Below are 18,223 nucleotides of genomic sequence, written 5' to 3'. Positions count from 1 at the left end.
ACTCCTTTGTAGGTAGTAGGTCTGAAGTGCTGCTGTTTCGCTGTGATGTGCCTAGGAGCTCGTTTACCTATATTTCTACTTCTCTTGCTTGGTTCGCGGGCTTACCACGCCATCCTCCTCGCGCACCACATACTGCGCCACTTTGAAGGAGCTCAGGTACTCGTTCATGTTCTGCAGCTCCGTGTCGTCCGTGGCGTCCTGATTCCGGTCCAGCAGCTTGGAGATGGCCGCATCGTCATAGTGGATCACACTGCTGTCCTCCACATCCTTGTTGTCACCTGGAGGCAGGCAGGGAGCAGAGTGGGGGGACAGATGGGGGTGGGGGGGTGCCCAGGTTGGGCCGCGGGGCCCCACTGGGACAGACTCCCGGCCATGGTTCTTCCCCATCCCTGCCAGGGGCTGCAACGGAGAAGCATGGTGACCAGAGAGCGGAGCCCACACTCTAACAACTCCACTGCCAGCCCCCAGGCAGTCCACCAGCCCGCAAGTGTGGGTCCGGAAGGGGTGGGCAAGGAAGCCTAACAAAACACAAACTAGTAAAGCAGAGTGGGGGGAACCCCTTCCTCTCCAGGGGCAGCCGCCAAGGCACAGGAGGAGCTCGGGGCTGGGTTGGCCCCTACCTGGTGGGGTGCTGCCATGTTTTTTCTTCACGCTGGCGGCCAGGGCGCCCCCTTTGGAGGACTGGACATCAGGGATGGGCGTCATGGGTCTCTGGCCCTGAGACATCATACCTGTAAGGCAGAGGCAGAGGGGCTGCAGGGCTGGGGGCAGCACCCAGAGTCACCACCCTGGCCCTGCCCACCCTGGCCAGGAGACGGGGGAGGAGGCGCACAGGAGAGAGAGGCTGGGGGCTGGGGCAGGCCCTGGGATGGGGGTGTCTCAAGCAGCTCCCCTGCACTCGCGTGCCCTCGACACCCACCCTCCACGTCATCCTTGAAGAGCTCCTCTGTGCCAAACTTGAGGATGTCGTCCAGCTCCTGCTTGGTCATGGAGCCCGACTTGGAGCCGAGGCCGGGCCGCACCACCAGGTGGGTGAGCATCATCTTGCGCTTGGCCACCTGCGTGATGCGCTCCTCCACTGAGGCCCGCGTCACGAAGCGGTAAATCATCACCTTCTTGTTCTGCCCGATGCGGTGGGCGCGGCTGAAGGCCTGGGGGTGACCTGCAGCTCAGTACCCAGGGCTCCACCGAGGGCTGGGGCGCAGGGCCGGGCGCCGTGGGGGGTGAGCGTGTGCACATGGGCACGCACCAGGCCCGCCGTGCTCACTTTCTGACTGTGTGGAGGCCCCTGTGGGCCTGGGATCCTGTGCAGGTGTGCAGGGGGGTAGCAAGGGGCAGTGTGGCCAGTGTGCTGGATGGAACAAATCCACACGGGAGTCCTGGTGGCCATGGGGAGACGGGCGCTGCACTTCCCTGGGCGCAAGCCAATAATGGGACTGCAAGCCCACATGTTGTAGACACACAGCCACCATGCGAGGGCAGTGAGGCCGGGAAGCTGCCCAGTTGGATGAGGACCACCTGAGGCCCTGTGCATCGGGTCCCTGCACGATGTGACACAGTGTAATTACCTGTGTGGGTGACTGCGCATAGATGCACACACCTGTGCATGAGATACAAGTCTGCGTGCCCCTAAGAGCACAAGTGTTCAAAGTGTGTGTGTGTGTGTCTGTGTGTGTGTGTGTGTGTGTGTGTGTGTGTGTCCCTGCCTCAAGTGGGGTGGCCAGGGGACATCAGAGTGGATCTCTGCTCCCACAGTCCCTAGCCCCCCAACCTTCCCATCCTTCCTCATCAGCTTCATTTGCCCCTCCTCCATCTCTTCCTCTCCCAAGCCTCCAAAGGCCTTGTACCCCCAACTTTGTTCTCCTTGTCCCCTCCCAAACTGGCCCCTCAGTGTCTCAGGACTGACTCCCTCATCCGGCTCCCTTCCATGACCTGGGTCCTGAGGGTGACGGGACAGACACCAGATTGCTGTGTGTCCTTGGGCCTGTTTCCTCCTTTGTACAATGAGGAGCTGTAGGGGCAGGCAAAGCCTCCCCTCACCTCCCAAGGCCCCTCTTGGGGCTGAGACTCCCCGGGACTGGCCCAAGAGAAGGTGAAGTCCTGAGACACTGTGTGGGGGGGGCCATAAAACTAGGGGTGGTGAGGGGCCCCCGAGGGTTCGGCGTCAGAGCCACAGACCTGGATATCATTGTGAGGGTTCCAGTCAGAGTCGTAGATGATGACTGTGTCTGCCGTGGCCAGGTTGATGCCCAGGCCGCCGGCCCGGGTGGAGAGGAGGAAGCAGAACTGCTGGGCCCCAGGGGCTGAAGAAGAGAGGTGGGTGCCAGACAGGGTGAGTGAGGGGCGAACCCAGAGACGTGGGGGTGGGGAGAGGGGGAGGAGGGGAGACAGGAAGAAAGCAGGGGTGTGAACTGTAACCCCATTACAGACAACGGCCACACTTGCACTCAGTGAAGACAGAGGGGACCTGGGGCCTAGTGTGGGGACAGCAGCCCACCTAAGCTCCACTTAGCCCAGCTGGGCTCTGAGCCCAGACCCAACAGGAAGAGTCAGAATGGGAAGGAAGTCAACTTTCTAAGCCCAGACGAGCAAAGCCCACACTGCAAACCATCAGCAAATACAAGCAGAGCCCCCAATGAGGCCCTGGAGAGCTTGGTCCTCCGTGCCCTCCCGGCTCCCCCAGCCCATGATGCTGTCAGGGCGGCCAGGACCACTCAGGGTCGCAGCTCCAGAGCCCGGGCCGCCCCACAGCAATTCTGACTGATTCTCAGGCCCACCGGGGCCCTTCGTTGAGTGACCTGGGACTGACCACAGCACCCACCTAGAGCTACAAACAGGTCCCTGATCTACCCCAAGCTTCAGCCACTCCCACTTGCAAATGCCCAGATGTGCTGTGCTCGCTTTACATCGGACATGAGTGGGCAACAGAAATTGCTGCTTGCAGCATTTAGGTAGTGGGGCCCCAGCCCTGTTCTGAGGGTGGATGCCAGGAAAAGGCCACGACCCCCAGGAAAGAGCCCGGGGATACTTGCTGCAAACCTGCCCCTGAAGAGGCACCGGTCCAGCTGTGCATGCTTCCTGCACCAAGGGCTCACTCCTGGCCTCTCCGCCCGCTCCGAGCAGACGGGCAAGTGTGGGAGTGCAGCCTTGTCCCCCCCTCTCTCGGTCTTCTAGGAAGCAGCCTATAGGGAACTGATGCTCAGCTCCGTCCTGCACTGCTTGTTACTGGCGGTTTATCTGGTATCAATATTAGAAGCCCACAGGTGCCAGCCAGCCCCTTGGCACCAGCTTCACTTAGTAGCGAAGGTGATACCTTCCTCCTCCTCTGCCTTTCTCCTTGTGCTTCAGTTCTGAGCAGGTGTTATCACCTGGGCCCCCTAGCACCCAGCTGACCCTTAGAAGGTCCCATGGAATGAACTCGTTTTAGCATAAAACTAAGGGGCAGCTTTCAGGACCTAAGCACTGGTCTGCTTTCATGAGGTCCCGATCAAAAGCCCCTGGGTAAGGCGGGGTACCGTTGAATCTGTCGATCGCCTCTTGCCGGAGGCCCCCTGTGATGCCACCATCAATCCGCTCGTACTTGTAACCCTCATATTCCAGGAAGTCCTCCAGGAGGTCCAGCATCTTGGTCATCTGCGAGGGACATGGTTTGCCTGAGGGGCTGCCAAAAAGCAGGAACCCCCCCCCGCGACACACACACACACACACCCAGGGCCATGGGCACGGGGAGGACAGCAGCCTGCTGAGTGGGGAGACAGGTGGGCCCCAGGCAGACCTGACAGGTTGAAGAACACAGCCTTCAACCTGGACCCCTGGAACCACTCACTCCATCCCCCACACCAGCCCAACAGCCATCTACCTAAAACAACTCTGAGCATGAGCCTCCCTGCTCTCGCCTCACAGAGTAAAATCCCAGCTTCTCAGCCTGGCATTCCAGGTTGGCAGGACTTGGTCCACCTGGGCTTCATTTCCCAATGCGCCCTTCATACCCCCCAGCCGTTCCAAATGACCTGGACTCTCTTCCTGGAACGCCCACCCCCTTACTGCCTAGAGAACGCAAACAAAACCACCTCTGTGAAGTCTTCCCTGATTTCACTCTTCCCTATGAGAAGAAAAAGGCAGTCCCTTCTGCTCCCGTAACCCTGTGTATTTCCTTTCATTCTTGAGAGGCAGTTTAGCTGGGTATAAAATTTGCAGTAGCCATTTTCCCGCAGCAAGCTGAAGATTTTGCAGTTGTGGCCTGCCACCTATTCTTGCTGATGAGAAGGCTGAGGACAGCGACCGTCACTCCTTTGTAGGTAGTAGGTCTGAAGTGCTGCTGTTTCGCTGTGATGTGCCTAGGAGCTCGTTTACCTATATTTCTACTTCTCTTGCTTGGTTCTCCAGAAGGGCACTTCCAATCTGAAAGCTCCTGTCTTTCCAAGGTCTGCAAACCCTCATTGAATCCGGCTTCTTCATCATTTTCTGGTTTTTTCTGCAACTTCTATTAGATGGCAGTTGGAGCCTCTCTAAGTGTCCTCCATGCTTCTTCTCATTTTCATCTTCGTCTCTCTATGCTGCACTCTGGGGAAGTTCCTCGGTGCCATGTCCCCATTCATCCATGTTGTCTTCAACAGTGTCGAGAGTTTCTCCGATCTGTTGAAGTGCTTCATTTCCGTTCCATGCAGGTCGTTTTCCTTTCCAAGTACTCTTGTTTCACTTCCTCCTGCTTGTGCTTCATTGATTTCTTCTTGATTTATGGACATTACTCTGTTATTCTGAAGATCCTACACATGTTCATATAAAGTCTTTTCCACTATTCTTTTCATTTGGACTCTTACCGTTTTGTGGGATGTCTTAACTTTCAGTTTTGGAATTGGGTTTGTAGGCTCCTTTTGGATGGGAGGGTTCCGCCTGCAACATTTCCTCTGTGCACATTTCTAGGGGTTGTGCAGTTCCCTCTATTTCGTCCGTCGAGGCCTCAGCCCAGAATCATGTCTTATGTTGGCAAAGGGGTTGGGGGGATTGGGGATCCCATCTCCAGGTCAACCAACAGTGTCAGCCTTGGTCAGCTTTCCCAAGATTCCTCGATCTGCTGCAGGCCCAGGATGGGCTCAGGGCTGCTGGTGGCAGCAGCTGTTTCCAGGTGAGTTTTGTGCACACAAGAGCCACATCCCAGCCTCTGACTTTGAGCAATGGCTCAGTGCGCCCATAAGGGAGCATTGTTAGCACCAGGACCCTACAGGACCATCAGCTGTGACCTCCATCACAGAGCTGACCACAGGGTCAGATAACTGCCTCTTTACCCTGACTCCCACATAGACTAGGAGCGTCTTGAGGACAGAGATATGCCTCCGCCTGTGCCTGGCACAGAGCCTGACATATGAAGGGATGAAAGAATGCTCAGTGCACAGATGCACACACCTCCAAGGCTGGCGAGCCCTGCCTCTGACCTCCCAAAATGAAATGCTGGAAATGCAAACTTCAGGACTGGGCTGGAGAGAGGTGGAGCTGCCCCCACCTCTGAGCTCCTGCCAAACCAACCCCAGGGCCCTATCTTCGGGAGAAGCCAGGCTGCAGAGGTGAGGGGTGGGGCTATCGTCCCAGCCAGGACACGAAGGGGGGCTCTATACTGCTTCAGGAGCACACCAGAGGGGGCAGGTGATTTGTATGGCCAATGTGCCCTGAGGGCCTTGAGCCTGGCACCCATCCAGCTTTCCTTGGCTGAGTCATGCCAGGGCACAGAGGAATGACCTGACACACAACCCGCAAGGGAACGGCATCGGCCCTGAGGGGCTGCCAGCAGGTTGTACCCTCAGCTAGCAGGGGCAGAAGGCCCTCGGAGGGGGGTGGAATTGGGGCTGGGAGAGACCAGCCAGCCACCGGGGGTAGCTCACCTGGGAGAAGATGAGCACACGATGCCCTTCATCACGTAGTTTCTTGAGCATCTTCTGTAGCAGCATGAGCTTCCCTGAAGACTTGACCAGGGAGTTGCCATCATAGGAGCCATTGGGCAAGACAGGGGCCTCCTATAGACATGGAGAAGGTGGGGCATTGGGGGCACCCTCTCCTCTGTGGCTCTGCACCAAAGGGGCCCCTAGGGACGGACAAGGGCTAAGTGATGGGCTGAGCACCAAGCCCACACCTGGGTCAGGCCAGGCTCAGCAGGGGTGGAGGTGCCCAGGTCACATGTGCCCAGCACCATGGTCCCAGGCAGGGCTCACACTTGCCAGCCCTGCTGCTGGCACTCCACCAAGACCAGAGACATCGGTGAACAACAGTTGACATGAGTATTCTGCTAAGCCAGCTCTCCCAGCAGGAATGTGGCCTGGTCTCTGCGATCACTGCAGGCCCCGTCCAAGCAAGGCTAACCCCTGAACCCCAGCTGGGTAGGACGTCAATCAGAAGACCTCCCCACGCCAGAGTTATGAGAGCACTCTGGGCTCACCCACAGCGCGGCCTCCCACCCGACTGCACTGGCCTTTTTGTTGAGGGCAGGGGTAAAGTGCGGAGGGTTTAAATCAGGACCAGAATAGCAGAGTTGACAATGATAATGGCTAACGTTTCCTGAGAACTGATGTGCCAGGCTCTCTGTGGGACACTTTATGTGCACCATCTCGTCTGGTCCTCACCCTTCCAGGTAGATGCTGTTATTGTCTCATTTTATAGAGAAAAAACCGAGGCTCAGAGAGGACCATTAACTTTCCTGAGACCACAGGGCTGGAGCTCGGTGCGTGACCCAGGGTGTAGTCTCTCCCCCAGGGCTGCACATCAGAGTCACCTGAGGGCCCACCCAGGACTTCCCGACTTTCTTGGTGACAATGCAGCGAGGTCAGCCCTCAGAATCCTGGCCTGGGGGGACCTTGGGATGACCTCCCACAGCAGCCACAGGGTTCCTACCACATCAGCCGAAAGGAACCTCCCACGGCAACCATGGGACCTGCCACGGCAGCCAAGGGACCTACCACAGCAGCCACGGGGAAGAGGTAGGGATGGTTGCAACACTTCTTCAGGTCCATCATGATGTTGAGCAGTGACACCTGGTTCCCGCCCCCCTTGGAGTTCAGCGCCTCGAAGTTCCGTGTGAGGATGAACTTGTAGTACTTCCTGCAGCAGGACACCGAGGAGAGGTAGCTGCACACAGCCGGGCCCCACCAGCCTCTTCAGGGAGGCTGGGGGCTGGTGGCCAAGCACCCATTTACAGAGAGCCAAGGGCAGCCCCGAGAGGTGAAGCCACGGCCTGGAGTCAACGCACAAGTTGCTGGGGACACTGTGAGACCTCAGGCAGCCCCAGACCCTGGTCATTGAAATCAGAGAAGAGGCCTCAAGAAGGAAGTGTGCGCAGAAGGGCCTTGGGAAGGCTAAAGAGCCCTCCCACCCACAGGGGAAGCGGCCCAGGAAGGCCCTTTGGGGGACGGGGGCTGAGGCAAGCCCAGGGGAGGTGGGGCAGCCTGCTCCAGGGCAGGCCCCCCACGGGACGAGCCCCCACTCACTTCTGCATCTGACTCAGCTCCACGCGGACGATGAGCTCCGTCTTGGCCGGCATGTTCTTGAACACGTCAGCCTTGAGCCGCCTCAGCATGTGCGGCCCCAGCAGGTCATGCAACTTCTTGATCTGGTCTTCTTTGGAGATGTCAGCAAACTCCTCCAGGAAGCCCTCCAGATTGCTGCAAGAAAGAACTGGTGAGAGCAAGAAGCAGCAGACGGGGACAGGCCGAAGCCCCTCTGCAGGGGGAGTCAGGACTGGGGTGAGCGAGCCGGCCTGCCAGCCCCCTGCCACCTGCCAGAGAGTCACAAAAAACACAGAGGCTCTGAGGCTAGGTCCCCGCCCTAGGCGTCCTGTCAATCTCCATCTCTGCCTGTGTCACCCCACACATCACAGCTCTCAGCCACACAGAGTACCGTCTTATCCACAAAGACGTCCGGGACATGACCTCTCCGAGGCACTCACCCATTTTACAGATCAGAAAACTGAGGCTGATGGGTTCCCAAGGCTATACGGCCCAGACTGCCCTCCAGTCTACATCTTCTGATTCCAAAATCAGCACTCCCCACCTGAAACCCCCATTCTGAGCAGGAAAACGGAGTGTAGCGACGACATGGAGGCCGGGGAAGGGGCGCCTCCGCTGACCGGCACGCTCAGCCTTTGTCGCTCTCTCTACCACTACCTCCCTCCCGTCACTGTCGCCCATGTGGTCACTTTAGGTCTTTGTGGAGGGACAGAAATGAGCCAGGCAGGTGGGGGCCAACGACAGCAGCCCTAAAGGACCCCAGGGGTCATCCAGGGCAGAGCCAAGGACAAATCGGGATTTTTCCAGAGCTGTCTGCCGGTGCTGGTGCCGCGTCCCCTCCACACAAGTCATTAGATGTGGGCACCGCTAACACCCCCATTTTACTGATGAGAAATCCAGGCCCAGCGAGCATCCCCATGGCTGGACACTGACACTTCCTCCTGGCCACCCGCCGCCCCGCTGCCCACTTTCCCGGCCAGACCCGTTGGCTCACTTGAACCGCTCTGGAGTCAGGAAGTTGAGGAGATGGAACAGCTCCTCCAGGTTGTTCTGCAGGGGGGTCCCCGTCAGCAGCAGCTTGTAATCAATCTTGTAGCTATTCAAGACCCTGAAGAACTTAGGGGAGGAGAGGGGCCGTCAGGGGCCGTCAGCGCGGCCCACGCAGGGCGGCACAGGCCCAGTCAGCACCGCCTACCTTGGACTGGTTGTTCTTGAGCCGGTGGGCCTCATCCACCACGAGGCAGGCCCACTCGATGGAGCCCAGGATGGCCTGGTCAATGGTGATGAGCTCGTAGGACGTGAGCAGGACGTGGAATTTGATCTGCACTTCTTTCTGGAGGGAAACATTTGGAGACAGAGCTGAGAGGCAAGCGGGTCAAGGTCTCCAGAGACAGAGATGAGGAGGACACGTGGACAGGAACCGCCAAGGACCCCAGGGAGCCCCTGCGACTGAGAGGAAGACACTGGCCAGCGAGCGGGAGTTTGGCTGAGGCTCAGAGCACCGACCGTCCCTGAGAGAAGCGGTGCTGAGAATGGCGCTACCACCATCACGACGCTCAGAATGGCAAGAGCTGCCATGTACAGAACGGGCCGCATGGGGCAGGCCCTGTGCCTCGTCCTCCCTTACACTCTTCTCATCCTCACGAGCCAGTCCAGCTACATTGTCATTGTCCCTAGCTACAGCTCATGGGGTTTCGGGCTGGGTAACTTTCCCCAGGTCCCCATGGCCAACAAATGGCAGAGCCGGGATTCAAACAGAGAAGGGACCTCGCACTTGGGGCTTAGTGCTCTGCAGTTTTGATTTGAAATTCTTTATAATATTATTGTTGAATCTGTTTTGTAAGACAGGCCCGCGGAACAATGGGAATGTGCCGGGAGCTTGGAGCCCGGCCTCCCACGAGGTCCCACACCCCGGGGCAGTTCCTCAGCCCCCGACCCAGCAAACACAGCCGCCCCAGCCAGGGCTGGGCATGGGGGGGGTGGGGGGGAGGTCACTCACCCCGTGAGTATCCCCCAACTGAGGAAACATAACATCAGCAAATAAAAAAAATAGCACACCAGGTCAAGAGAGTACAGAAGGAAAAAGACGTTTCCTGTATTTTTGTTCTGCATTGGGCCTTGCACATGATGGAGTGAGTCCGTCCTGCCCAAACCAAGCTGGCCCTTCAGTGACCCCGTGGGAAGGGATCAGAGACAGGCAGAGGGGAGCCTCATGGCACAGGCTTTGCCTGGAGGCGGTGCCTGGGTTTGCACCCAGTCCTGCCCTTTAGAGCTAGACTGTGGTCCAGTTAATTAGCCGCCCAAGCCTCAGTCTCCTCATCCGTAAAAAGGGAGCAGTGCCATCGACGGGAGATAGGCTGTGAGGATTAACAGAGCTAAGTCTGTTCCTCAAAAAATTACATGTAGAATTACCATATGTCCCAGCAATTCTGGCACAGACCCAAGGGAAGTGAAAGCAGGGAGCTGAACGAATATTTGCACACCCATGTTCATAGTATCATCCACAATACCCAAAAAGTGGGAAAAAAACCAAATGTCCATGGAAAGATGGATAAATGAAACGTGGTCTATTCGTACAACAAAATATTATTTGACCTTAAAAAGGCAGGAGATTCTGACACATGCTGCAACACGGATGAACCTTGAGGACGTTATGCTAAGTGAAATAAGCCAGTCACAAAAGGACAAATACTGTCTAATTCCACTCATATGAGGTACTCAGAGTAATCAAATCCACAGAGACAGAGGGCGGAATGCAATCTGCCAGGGGCTGGGGGAGGGGAATGAATGCGGAGTGAGTGTTTCATGGGGAGGAGCTTTGGTTGAGCTTTGGTTTTGCAAGATAAAAGGAGACGATGTTGGTGACGGTTGTACAACAGTGTGAGTGTACTGAATGCCCCTAAACCGAACATTTAAAAACTATTAAGATGGTCCATTTTATGTTTATGTGTATTTTACCACAAATTTAAAAAATAAATAAAAGAGCTGAGTCTGCGGCGTGTCCAGCCTATCACAGGTCCCCAGTGTGAGCTCAGGCAAAGCTCTGTGACGAACTGGCCCCAGGCCCATCGGTCTGCAGTCACCTCTGGGATCAGTAAATCACCCCCTCATTCAACAAATAGTCACTGAGCATCTCCGGGGGCCACAACTGTTCTGAGCCAGTGGAGAAACTGAAGGAAAAAACTCCGGGGAGCTTGGGAGATGACCCGCCAGCCCCCTGCACTGTAGAGAGCTGAGCACTCTTTACCAGGGCCCCCATGGCCAGGCGCTGTCCTGAATGCTTTTCAAAGCGTGGTCCGGGGACCAGAAGTGTCTGGGACTTTGTCAGAAATGCAGTCTAGAGCTTCTGACCGGAACATGCCCTTCAGCAAGACCCCTGGTGAGCCGCGGGCACGGAAGCCTGGGAGGCCCTCCTAGGACCTACCCATGCAACCTTCCACAGCTCTGTGCTGAGAAGACCGAGGCTCAGGGTGACTTGCCAGAGGTCACACAGCGGGTGTACAGGGTTGAAGTGTGTCCCCCCAAAATTCGTATCTACCCGGAACCTCAGAATGGGACCTTTTTTTGGAGCTGGGGTCTTCCCCGGTGTAATTCGTTAAGGTCACGATGGAGTAGGGCTGGCCCTGAATCCAGTGACTGGTGTCTTCATGAGACACAGACACAAAGGGGGGACGGCCATGGGACCGTCAAGGCACGGACTGGAGTGATGTCACAAGCCAAGGGACGCCGGCAGCCCCCAGGAGCTGGAGGAGGCAGGAAGGGTCCTCCCCTCCAGTCCTTGGAGAGAGCACGACCCCGCGACACCCAGATTTCAGACTCTGGACTCCAGAACTGGGAGAGAATACGTTTCTGCTGCTTTAAACCCCCACTCCCGGTCTGTGGCGCTCTGTTACAGCTGCCCCAGGACACGGACACAGCTGGTCACTCTGCCTGGAGAGAAGCCCTTCGCCAGCCGCTGGCCTCCATGGTCGCAGAGCAGAGGACCCCGAGGGGAGGGACTCCCGACGGACTGCAGGGCCCTTGTGGCCACGGAACAGACCAGGCACCTCTCCGGGGTCCCCGCTGGGGACGAGGGGTGCTCACCTTCATACGGAACACCTTCTTCCCACTGCGAATGGCGTTGTCCTCAAAGGAGAACTCGTTCTCCCGGATCACAGAGCGGCTCTCCTTGTCCCCCGTGTAGGTGACCACATAGAAGTCGGGCGCCCACATCTCAAACTCACGTTCCCAGTTGATAATGGTGGACAGGGGCGCGCTGACAAGGTAGGGCCCCTTGGAGTGCCCCTGGAGAGGGAGACGGGTACGGTGAGGCTGCCTGCCCAAGGCCAGCGCCGGCCAGCCTCCCTGCCACCCGCCCAGCCCGCACCTCCTTGTACAGGGAGTAGAGGAAGACGATGGTCTGCACCGTCTTGCCCAGACCCATCTCGTCGGCCAGGATGGTGTCGGTGCCCTGGGCCCAGGAGAAGCGCAGCCAGTTGAGGCCCTCCAGCTGGTACGGGTGCAGTGTGCCACCCGTGGAGTCGATGTACCACGGCTGCTTGTCAAACTTGACCGTGGGCTGCGGGGAAGGCAAAGGTTCAGACACACCCTGAAACCTGGGCCACCAGAGCCCAGCCCCCCATTTGCACACAGTTCCTTCGGCCTGGAATACTCTTCCCGCTTCTCTCATTCCTGCTACAATAATTTAATCATCCTTCAGGTCTCAGCTGGAATGCCTCTTCCTCCAGGAAGCCCTTCCTGACTCCTAGCCCGGCTCAGGTGTTCCCACTGTGTCCTACCGTGGCAGCCCTGTACTACTGCTATCTGGGCAGTTTCGCAATTGTTAGGTTGTCTGACTTTGAGCCCAGGTTATGGGCACTACACCAGTCCTCTCAACACTGCTTCCTCTGAGTGCCTGGGACACAGTGGGCACCTAGTCGGCACTGATTCGATGCATGCCTAGGGTGCTTCCTCTGCTTGACCAGAACATCACCCTCCTTACCTCTTTTATCCTGCAACTCAAGGCCACCACCCCCATAAAGTCCTCCTGACTTCCAGACCCTTTGCCCTGCCCTGGCATCCCACAGTCCCAGGCCAAACCCCCATGTTCTGTGTGTACACGCCATGGGTCCCTGGGAGATGAGCACTTCTCGAAACGGGGCCAGGGCCCTTGTCCCCGCAGGGCCAGCCCAGGGCCAGATGCTGGCAGACACCCCAGAGAGGTTTGCTAAATGAATAAAAGTCAACCTTCCACTCTGATGAGTGCAAAGCTCCCAGGGGCAAACTGGGCATCTCCTCCCAGTGAACAGGTAAGAATAATGTGTAATTCACGTAACAGCTGTGGTGCCCCTGAAGTTAGAGACGCTTTTTTATATAAACCCTGGGAATTAGCTCGCCTACAGTAATGTCAATTCATGAGCCAAGTAGAGACCATTTGCCCCCCAGTTTGAGCAAGGGTAACCGACATTTCAACTTGCACAGGAAGCCAAGGCCTCGATACTCTAGGAGCTGTGCCTCTTCATGAGGCTGGGGGACCTAGACCCCAGGGTCTGAGCTCTTCCCTGCAGAGAAGAGCTGTGTCTTGTCATCTTTGTCCCCTCGGGTACCTGGCATTAGTGGTCTGAACTGCAGGGACCCTGGCAAGTACCCAACTGCACGGGCATGGCTCCATCTGCACAAGCCATGAAGGCCCAAGGTAGAGTCCACTAGACATCATAACCTGCCCCGCAGCCAAGCCTAGGGTGGCAGGCCTTGGCGACCCTGCCCCGCTGCCCCTCCCCCACTCACATCCACAATGGGTGTGTCCGGCGGCTTCTCCTGTTTATCATCCTTGAGCTTTTTGCCCTTCTTGACCAGCCTCTTGGGCAGCCTGGCGTCCTCTCCCAGCATCAGCTCCCTGGGGAAGAGCATGGGGCGAAGGTGAGCAGAGCTCGGGCCGTAGGAGGCGAGAGCCCGGGGAGCCCAGCGGCCCACCTGTGGCCCCAATAGGCTTGCTTCAGGTTGTCGTAGTAGGGAATGTCGATGTCGTCAATCTCCCAGGTGCACTGGTCATAGGGCAGGTCTTTCCACTTGATCAGGTAGTGCACGTCCCCCTTCTTGTCAAAGCTGCAACACAGCGGACAGGTGGGACGGGGGACGGGTCACTCGGCAGCAGCGGTAGAGTCCAGGAAGCGCACCTTGACAGATGCAAACCCCCTACTCCCACGGCTCCCTGGCACCCTGGCCCCAGGCAGGAGAGCCCAGGAGGGCAGAGAGAGGAGGCAGCTTGGCCCAGGCCACACAGCTAGTGAGAGGGCGGGAGGGAGTGGCGGAGAGGCCGCGCTCACAGAGGAGCAGAGCCAGCGTCCTTTCCATCCTCGGTTATGGCCCGAATGGCATCCAGTCACGGGATCTGGACACGGAAACTCTGCATTTCTGAGTTGGACGGTTCTCTCCCCTGACCAGGGGCCTTTGTTTTCAAACTAAGAAGTCAAAGGCCTAGAGTGGTGCCCATCCTGGCAGGGCCTGTCTCCACCAAGTCCACGAGGACACGATTCCTGCAGGTGAAGTGCCCTCTTCCGGAGCCCCCTGGGGACACAGGGACCTGAGGACCAAGCCAGCAACATGGAGGGGGTGGTCCGGGGAAGCACCGTGCACTTCAGCTTGATTCTGGCCCATGGGAGCAGTCTGGGGCCTCCCACCCAACCTGAGTTGATCAGGACCAAGCCCAGAAGCACTGCAGGGCCGGGAATGTGGCTCCCCTAAAAGGCAGTGGCAGCGACTAGCCTGGGGACCATTGGGAGAAAGACCAATTCCCAGTCACCATGGAAACTGATGGATTTTTTTTTTCTCAATAAATAATTGGTTGTTATTCAGACCTTGTTCGGGTAAAATATTTGGGGGTGGGGGAATTCACCTGCCTCGCTTTGGAGGCAGGGAGAAAAACTGCCATTTATGTTTTTAACATGCAGTTTAATAAAGGTAAAAATCTGTGCGTCGCTCCAATGGGGGGGTTGGGTTCCCATAGGAACTGACCCTCTTTTTAAGGGTCATTCTCAGTGGGGGCTGGGGAGGGGAAGAGGGGAAGTTTCACAGTCAAGGGGGCAGATTTCACAAACTCTCCAGCCCCTTCTGACCCCTCTGATGGAAGTAGCAGGCATTGGCAGGCTCCCTGAGCCCCCACAATGCCCTGCAGGGTGCTCATTAACCCACTGTATGTGACAAACCCAGAGGCAGCAAGCCCAGAAAATAGGAGCCAGGATTGGAATCTGAGTGCTGCCTCAGGTTCGTCACCTCTGCTCCACCCAGCTGCTGCCTCAGGGTGCCTGTGGTCTGCCGGGTCCCACGTCCCGCCAAGGCAGAGCCCACGTGTCCAGACCGGGTGGCAAGTCCAAGGCTCCGAGGCTGCAACTATGCAGCAGGCGCCCAGGGCCCCAGCCTGCACCCACCTGTGGGCCACCACCAGTTCTCTAGCACCTGAGCTCCCACCAGCCACCAAACCAAAGCCAGACTCGCAGAGTCCACGGGCCGCCTGCCTTGGCCTCTCAGCCTTCCGCAGCCTCTGCTCACTGCTCCCTGGGGAATTTCCAGATTGCTCAACAAAGAGTTGTCACAGGGCTGCTGGGGTTTGGAGCAGTGGCCAAGGAAGCAAGCCCCGCCATCAGAAAGCTCTGGGTTCAAATCCAGCCTGCACCCCCTCTCGGCTGTGTGACTTTGGGCAAGTGACTTAAACTTGCTGTGCCTGCTCATGAATCCATAAAGCAGAGGCAGAAATAAAGCACCCACCTCTCGGGGCAGGACAGTGCTCAAGGCTGTTAGCTGCTGCTATAAACAGGGGGCAAATGAGACCCTCAACAAGTACGAAGCTCAGCAGGCGCCTAGGATATGAAACCACCGAGTGTCCCGCTCGAGCAAGCTTCACAAGCCCACCATTCAGTCGCCCCTTTGTATTTCCGACTCTGGAACTGTTCTCCCACCACAAGTGTGGCATGCGTGCCCCTGTGTGTACGACAACCCCTCCAGGCGGACGGCCAACGCGCTGACAGCAGGGGCCCTCGGCCTCTTCCTCCGACCCTCGCGGCATCTATCCGTGGCCCTGTGCCCATTCCACAGAGTGAAGGAATGGCGTGTCCCGGCCCGCAGGCACCGCCTGCAGCGAGGCTGGGCACACACCTGTGGTTCAGGATGCGGTGAATCATCATCCACTCTGGCTTGATGCCATAGCGGTAGAAGCGCTCCTCCATCTTGGCGTAGAGGGGGTCCTTGCTCTTCCGCTTCTCGCTCTTGCTGTCCTCGTCACCGGAGCCGTAGTCAAAGGGTGGTGGCTCGTCCATGTCATTCTTTCTTTGGTAGTTGCGATACATCACGGTGTGGTACAGCTCCAGCTGCTCCCGGGGGCGGGCAGAGGTTACGCGAGAGAGATGGGCTGTGGCCCCCTTGTCGTCTAACCCACCTTCCCCCAGCCCCCAGCATGGGTCCCAGGCAGGACAGTCCTCACCTTCAGTCTCCCCCCCTCCCCAACTCCCAACAATGCCCCTCACTCAGGAGCTGAGCCTTAGCACAGCCACACCTGCCCAGGTGCCTCACCTGTAGCTCCTTCACCCAGGAGCAGTGCCAGTAGGAAAGCCCAGCCCACTTGACAAAGAACTCTCTCTCCGGGATGCCCTCCAGGGGCTTGGGTGCAGGGATGCTGGGCTCCACATCAGGCCCTGACAGCCCTACCATGAAGGGCGCCGGGGGCTCTGTCCACCTCCAGTGTAGGATCCGCTGGACTTTGCCCTTCAGTGGGGGACACTGTGGACAGAGGAGAGTCCCCAAGTTCAGGGCTTAGCACCAGGGCCCCACCCTGAGGCTCCCGTGACAGCAGGCAGAGAGCTGCCCTTCTCGCCCGGGCAGAGAGCACCACTGTGACTCCTTGACATGGCCCCGTCCTCAGGAGCCTGCATGTGCTCTGCACACAGGAGCTGGGCAATGTGGGTCTGCACACGCACACACGCGCGCGCACACACATGCACGCACGCACAACAGAAACCCAGATACACGCGGGTAACCAAGGACTGGCCAAAACACAGCCCAGGACCTGGAAGTGGGGGCATCCAGCACTGGGGGGCCTAGGGGACAGCTCAGAGCATGGGGGCATTCGAGCGCCAGTGGAGGGGGTTCTCCTCTCCCTGCAGAAACTGAGGCTCCAGCCCCAGGGGACTGCTGCCCTCTCACCACTCCCAGCCCTGGGGCAGAAGCCAGGTCCAGAGTGGGTCTGAGGGTACAGTCCTGCCGTTGTGTGGCCTTAGGCAAGTCACTTTATCTCCCTGAGCTTCAGTTTTCTCATCTAAAAATTGGAATAACAACAGGACTGACACTTGGAAAGTCAGTAAGCCTTAAGGGATGCCCAATAAACATATTGGTTGGTGAGGATTATCACCACCACCCGTCTCTCTTTTCATAAAGGCTCGTTTTTCAGGTTTCAAGTGAGAAAACCGCATCTGAGTCTTCAGGGAATTGTAAAGTGGCGCGGGCCTGGGCGAGGCAGTGGCCGGAACTCGGGAACAGAGGGAACCTGTGGTGGTGGGAGGCGCTCAGACCTGGGCTACCGGCTGGCGGGGCGGGGCCTAAAAGGGCGTTGCTTGGGGTGGGCGGGGTGGTGCTGGAGGAGGCGTGGCCTGGCGTGCAGTGGGCAAGGTCTGCGGGTCAGGCGGGGCCTGGGCTGGCGGAGGCGGGGCCTTGGTGGGCAGGGTCTTGCCGGGCGGGGAAAGGCCAGGCCGTGAGGGGCGGGGCCCGGCCGGCGGGGCGGGGCGTTCGGCGCGGGGCAGGCAGAACACTCACAGTACAGCGCGGGCAGAGCCATTCACCGTTTGGGATCTCGGGCAGCGGCGGGTTGAGGCAGTGCAGGTGGTAGGAGGAGGGGCAGGCGTCGCAGCAGAGCAGCTCGCCCCCGTCCTTGCACACTCGGCAGAACTCCATGTGGTCGTCCTCCTCTTCCTCGCAGCCGCCTTCCTCCTCCTCCTCCTCCTCGTCCTTCGGCTCCCACTGAATCCCCTCCTTCTCCTGGAGAGCGGAGTGCAGAGGGAGGCGCCCTGAGCCGGGACACCCTCCACCAGGACGGGACGCCCTCCCTCGCACTCAGGACCTCCCTCGCTCTGCCCCGACATGACCTGACCGGCGGCGCTGGGATCCGGGGCACAGGCCACGCCCACCCAGGGCCTCCGCCAAGGGCTTACACAGTGGGGGCAGCTCCACTTGCCCTCGGGAGCCTTCTCCATCTCTGGGTCCAGGCAGACGAGGTGGTAGGCCCGCGGGCAGGTGTCACACAGGATAATCTCCCCTCCCTGCTGGCACACCTCGCAGTAGTCCTGGTGGTCAGTCTCATAGCCGTCACCATCGTCAACTGGGGAGGGGGCAGAGGCAGCCATGCATGACTTGTCCCCACGCCCAGTGCCCAACCGATCTCCACCCCAGGCTGCACTGGCACACAGTAGGTGCTTAACAGATGTTGGATGAATGGATGGTGGGTGGACAGAGTGCACGAATGTCAAGGATAATGGCTGAGGGAGTAAAGGGGTGAAGATATGGATAGAAGATGGATAAAAGGAAAATGGAAGGAAGGAAAAGAAAGAAGGAAGGGAGGGAGGGAGGGAGGGAGGGAGGGAGGAAGATGGGTAGAAAGACATAGATGGGTAAAAGGAAGGGCAGGAGAGAAGAAGGAACGGAGAGAGGGAAGACGGGCAGGGGACAAGGGACGAGGGATGAGGGGATAGAGGAGCGGATGACTGTCGGGG

The 18,223-nt window shown here is 58.3% G+C and overlaps 1 protein-coding gene across 2 annotated transcripts in view; it reads right to left on the bottom strand.

The window, feature by feature from the left end:
• CHD5 (chromodomain helicase DNA binding protein 5) overlaps nucleotides 1–18,223 on the bottom strand; it is a 63,213-nt gene that overhangs the window by 19,949 nt on the left and 25,041 nt on the right. For both annotated transcript variants that reach the window (XM_019660366.1, XM_019660365.1), the window contains exons 8-25: nucleotides 17,666–17,832; nucleotides 17,271–17,492; nucleotides 16,035–16,241; nucleotides 15,621–15,832; nucleotides 13,443–13,574; nucleotides 13,257–13,365; nucleotides 11,857–12,048; nucleotides 11,574–11,774; nucleotides 8,686–8,823; nucleotides 8,485–8,606; nucleotides 7,473–7,646; nucleotides 6,945–7,086; nucleotides 5,877–6,008; nucleotides 3,516–3,633; nucleotides 2,179–2,303; nucleotides 920–1,151; nucleotides 621–731; nucleotides 106–278 (exon numbers count right to left, since the gene is read on the bottom strand). In XM_019660366.1, the coding sequence (XP_019515911.1) occupies nucleotides 106–278; nucleotides 621–731; nucleotides 920–1,151; nucleotides 2,179–2,303; nucleotides 3,516–3,633; nucleotides 5,877–6,008; nucleotides 6,945–7,086; nucleotides 7,473–7,646; nucleotides 8,485–8,606; nucleotides 8,686–8,823; nucleotides 11,574–11,774; nucleotides 11,857–12,048; nucleotides 13,257–13,365; nucleotides 13,443–13,574; nucleotides 15,621–15,832; nucleotides 16,035–16,241; nucleotides 17,271–17,492; nucleotides 17,666–17,832 (2,909 nt within the window). The remainder of the gene's footprint in view (nucleotides 1–105; nucleotides 279–620; nucleotides 732–919; nucleotides 1,152–2,178; nucleotides 2,304–3,515; nucleotides 3,634–5,876; nucleotides 6,009–6,944; nucleotides 7,087–7,472; nucleotides 7,647–8,484; nucleotides 8,607–8,685; nucleotides 8,824–11,573; nucleotides 11,775–11,856; nucleotides 12,049–13,256; nucleotides 13,366–13,442; nucleotides 13,575–15,620; nucleotides 15,833–16,034; nucleotides 16,242–17,270; nucleotides 17,493–17,665; nucleotides 17,833–18,223) is intronic.

The sequence above is a fragment of the Hipposideros armiger genome, unplaced genomic scaffold (genome assembly GCF_001890085.2).
Source record: "Hipposideros armiger isolate ML-2016 unplaced genomic scaffold, ASM189008v1 scaffold_316, whole genome shotgun sequence".
Classification (NCBI taxonomy): Eukaryota; Metazoa; Chordata; class Mammalia; order Chiroptera; family Hipposideridae; genus Hipposideros; species Hipposideros armiger.
The sequence above is the reverse complement of the archived record's forward strand: the minus strand, read 5'-3'. Positions and strand labels throughout refer to the sequence as shown.